The sequence below is a fragment of the Charadrius vociferus genome, unplaced genomic scaffold, assembly GCF_000708025.1.
Source record: "Charadrius vociferus isolate BGI_N301 unplaced genomic scaffold, ASM70802v2 scaffold398, whole genome shotgun sequence".
Lineage (NCBI taxonomy): Eukaryota > Metazoa > Chordata > Aves > Charadriiformes > Charadriidae > Charadrius > Charadrius vociferus.
Window position 1 is genome coordinate 286,329 of NW_009649571.1, and position 4,688 is coordinate 291,016.

Here is a 4,688-nt window from a genome sequence, read left to right on the forward strand (position 1 = left end):
ACCCAAGTGCTTTGGGGGACAGGGGCTTGTGCCTTGTCCCCCACAGGGAAGTGCCAGCATGGGAAGGGGCAGGCTGAGCACGGGAGTGTGCGGGAGCGTGCAGGGTGGGACAAGGAAGTGCGCGTTGAGCGTGCGACTCACGTGGAGTTGGAGTACTGCAGGAAGCCGAACTCGTCACGCTGGCCGTCGGGGCACAGGGACTGCATGACGGGCAGGATCCCGGCTGAGGTGAGCGGGGCCGCCGTGTAGAAAGCTGGAGCCAGCGAGAGAGCGCAGAAGAGGCCAGGCAAGGAGGAGGCAGGGAGGGAGGAGAGGCAGGGGGGAGGCAGAGGGCCACCGGAGAGACAGACACTCAGTTCAGAGAAGCACGCGCTGGGCCCTGCGAGCCCCACAGGAGGTTGGCGGCCAAGGTCAGAAATCTGCAGCTTTCCCACCAAGGCTGTCCCTGGCTGGTGGCCCCTTGGGGCTGTGGACAGCTCCTGCCGCTCTGGCTCCTGTCTGCTCCCCTCTGAGTGATGGGTCCCTCCCACCCCAGTACAATGCTGACTTCTGCCACTTGCCCCCAGGATGGTTGCCAACCTCCCCCGGCCTCTTGGCTCCTCCTGTTAATAATTTCAGAGGCACTGCTGGATCTCCAGAGGAAGAGGAGGATGAGGAAGAATACGATAGGGAAAGTAGAGTTGTCACCCGCAGCTCCCTGAGCCCCTGGCCTCCCCCCTGCCCGGCTGCCCCGACGTGCGGCTGCTGGAGGTGGGTGGAAATGGAGACACAGTGCGAGGGAGATGGAAGAAATGAGGAGCAGCAAGGGGATGGCAAACCTTCCCCCCGCTCTGCCGGAGCTGAGCCATCATCCCTCTGGGGTCTTTCCATGTCCTTCCCCAGGGCAAGTCAAGCCCAGAAGGGGACCAGAGGTTGTCGCTGGGCAGTGCCAGGCAGGGACACTGCTCTTGCCACCCCAGCTGGTGGCCCAGTGACTAGAGGCAGGTCAGTGGTGTTAGCACGGCTGCAATGGGCAGAGGCTGGTGAAGATGGGCTTCTGGCAGGGACAAGGGACAGCCCAGGGCAGGGATGAGTGTAGCATGGGATGGGCCAGCAGCCTGCTGGGGTGGCGGGACAGACTGGTGATTATGCCATGCTTTCCTGACAAAGCCAGCACATGGGTGGCATCTTGCTGGCCTCCAGGCTCCTAGCAGTGCCACATCCCAGCTTGTCCCAGCTGCAAGGGGCCAGGACAGGGACCTGGAGGTGATGCAGGGGTGGAAGCCATCTCCAGCCCCTTGGGGACCAGCCAGGGGGGATGTAACAGGCAAGACTGGGTGACCGCAGGCCACCACATGGCTGCCAGCACCCAGCAAGGTCTGCTCCAGGAGGGAGGTAAGAAGCAGGGGTAAGACAAGCCTCCACTTGGCCTGGAGAGCCCTGTGCAGCCCAAGGGGCCGGGGACATCACTGCCAGCAGCCCCAGAACCTGGGGAACCCAGTGGTGACACCACCAACTCAGTGAGGACATCACCACAGGCTGGTCCAGGCTGGGCAGCCCCTGGGGAGGATCTGGCAGGGGCCACACTGTGCTGCCCAAGCTCATCTTCACCAGCCACGGAAGAAGGAGACAGGGTTACAGAGGTGTGGATTAGGCCAGAGTGAGTTGAACTGAACCAGGCTTTTTCTCCCCAAAATATGTAGCTGGCACAGGCAGGGGAAGGGGGAGGCACCCACCCACCCCACCAACTTACAGACTGGTGCATGCAGTACAGGCATGGAGGGCAGGCGGGCAGGGGAGATGGTGGGAAAGAAAAAGAAAACATGAGCAAAAAGAAAAAAAAATCAAACCAAAAAACCACACAACACAGAGCGCACATCAGCACCGGAGCAGGAACCAGGGCAGTGCCTGCCACCGCCCGCAGCCAGACCTGCGCTCGCAGCTGGGCTCTCCCTTGCCGGCACACACTGAAACACAGGCTTGGACCATCGTTACACCAGGTCGCCACCACTGGTTGCCAGCATCTCCCTCTGGCCCCACTACGCCACCCATGCAAGGGCAGCTGCCAGGGTGGTCATCCCACAGGCTGTCTTGATGTCACATGGAGCCTGGGCAAGGCGGCAGCTCTGTTCCTCCACCTCTGGCAAAGCACTGGCACCCACAGCCCCGGCTAGAGCTCCAGCTGCACATCTTCAGGCGCCCCCAGCTCCAGTCCCATCAATTTGTCACGTTGCCAAGTCCCCAGAGCCCCCCAGTAGCCAGGTGTGGGGCTCCACACAGTGTATTCCCCCCCCCAGCACCTCAAGCAGCTGGGGAGCCCTTCCCAGCACCACTCTGCTCCTCAAACACTCGGAGAGACCATGGCTGTCCCAGCACCATCCAACTCCATCTCCTCTTTCCCCCCACAATATGTCCCTGCCAATGGCAGCCACAGGCTTGTTGGTGCTGTCACCACCAGGAGAGGACCTCCAGGCTGGGACTGACTCTGGCTCTCCAACTCCCCCATGTCCGTGCTGCCAGCCCTCGGCTGCAGCCCCTGCCCAGTGCTATGCCCCCCCCCAAAAGGCACCTCAGGGTCCCCATCAGCTGTCACAGACCCCCACCCACCCCCAGGCTGTCCCCAGGGTGCTGGAGCAGCTCCCCAGAGCCTCGGGGTTTTCCCAAGTGCGGGTGCCCTAGACATCACCCCACTGGCACTCACCTTCCTTCACAGGGATGGTTGGCTTCTTCTGCCGCAGCCCCAGGAGGATGAAGAAGAGCACCAGGGGGATGAAGATCTCAAAGGCCAGCACCCACTGGGGATGACACAAAGCAGAGGGATCATAACGCTTGGGGACAGGACCCGGCTACCAAGGAGGAACATGGGCAGGATGGGCGTCCCCAGGGCACTGGTGCAGCACAGCACTGTGCCCATGTCTTGCAGGTGGCTGGTGGCGCTGTCACAGCTCAGCCAGAGGCAAACAAGTCACTGGGCACCCAAGGATCTGCTTGCCCTGCCTGCACCCTACCTGCTCCATACTGCCTGGGGCACCTCAGGACAGCAGAGGGTACCACAGAGGGGGTGGACCCTTACTCCAGTAACACAAACAGAGTGTCAGGGCTCAATCCCAGCCCCGATGGGCCACCACAGCTGGAGCTGCCAAGTGGGGATGACCCCAAGTCCTTATGGCCAGCAAAGGGCTGCAGGCCCCCATCCTAGCAGTGCCCTCATAGCTGGCAGCTGCCTGCCATGATGTGTCCACTATGCCACCGTTGTGTCCCACCTGTGGGGCCATGCAGGGGCCAGACCCCAACGCTGCCAGGGCAAGGTTCGGTTTGGCCAGGCCCTGGCACTGGGTGCACCTGAGGGCAGCACAGGGGGTCCTAGCACCTGCTCTGTGCCCTCCCAGAAGGCTATGGCTGTGCAGGATTTCCACCGGCAGCATACGGTAATTCACAGCAAATCTCCAGGAATCCCTGACCCAAATGGCACAGGTGGCCCAGGCTGGGCTCCATGCCCTGGGGATGGGCACTGGTAGGAGCGGGCACCTGGCACGCTGCCAGCACAGCCACTGCCAGTTTGCACCGGGAGTGCCCAGGCCACATCACAGCCCCATCGCTGCTGCTGCCGAGTGGAGGCAAACTACTGTACGTTGGGAAACTGAGGCACGGGGTGAGGCGAGCCAATCTTAGCTCGCTTCAGGGCCAGATCAGACCCCGGGACCTGCTGCCACCACGGGCAGGGCACACCCCAGCTCCACTGCCGGGAAGATGCCCACTACAGCACTGGCACTTCTGACTGTGCTCCCGCACCTTCCCGCAGTGACCAGGTGCTTGGAGGGGCACGCCAGTGGGGTGGGAAGAGGGGGCTTTAAAATGACAGGGGCTGCCTGGAAGTCCTTCCAGTTGGCAGCAGGTGACAGGGCCAAGCCCTCCTGTCCCCAACAGCATCACCTCCACACTGACCTCACCCACAGGGTGCAAATGCCCTGCCAAAAGTTACAGCAGCTCAGCACACAGCAGTGAGCAGAGCGACCCCCACACCCAGACCCTGCTAGTGCATGGCTGCGGCACTCCTGGGGGCACCATGGTTGGCAGGACTGTGGGACAGGTACAGCTGCACCCATGGGTGCCCCCCAGTGCTGCCCTCTGCACTCCCAGAGCTGCTGATTGTGGGGGGAGGCATAGCCCAGAGGAAGAAGGGCTGGAGCGGACAGGGACAGCAAACACCCCAGGAGCAGTACCAGGGAATCCCCATGTGTCCAGCACCACCGGTCCCAGGCATAGTCCCAGCTGTCACCATCCCTGCATTGGTGGGATGGCAAGGGACACCCTGACTCGCTCTGCCCACCCCGTGGCTCCCCCCCTGCCTGTTTACCAGGCACACAATTGGGCCTCTGTGCTCAGGCGCCTGTGGGACTGTCCCCCCACACCCACGTGGGGCTGTACCAGGCTCCCTTGGGGACAATCGGGTTCTTGGTGACAGGAGGGACCTGCTTGTTGTTATTTATTTTTTTAAAGTGGGTCGTTGACCTTTGGCTCATCTCCTTCCCCAGAGACGTCCACTGCCAGGGCAGGCTATCCCCCACCACCAGCACCTGGGGTGACACAGCGATGGCCAGAGGTGGCAGCAGAGCTGGGCTCACAAGCTCGCACCTCTGGGACTGATCCTGCCCCTTTGGTGTTCAGGACTGCCCCTGTGGGGGCTTCCAGGCATGGGGAAGGGGGGG

The 4,688-nt window shown here is 62.4% G+C and overlaps 1 protein-coding gene across 1 annotated transcript in view; it reads right to left on the minus strand.

Annotated features, from left to right (window-relative positions):
- The window catches only part of ABCA2 (ATP-binding cassette, sub-family A (ABC1), member 2), a 28,961-nt gene that overhangs the window by 22,578 nt on the left and 1,695 nt on the right, over positions 1-4,688 (minus strand). The window contains 5 exon segments of the mRNA XM_009890297.1: positions 142-253; positions 1,944-1,946; positions 2,681-2,822; positions 2,825-2,871; positions 2,874-2,924. Of these exon segments, the coding sequence (XP_009888599.1) occupies positions 142-253; positions 1,944-1,946; positions 2,681-2,822; positions 2,825-2,871; positions 2,874-2,924 (355 nt within the window).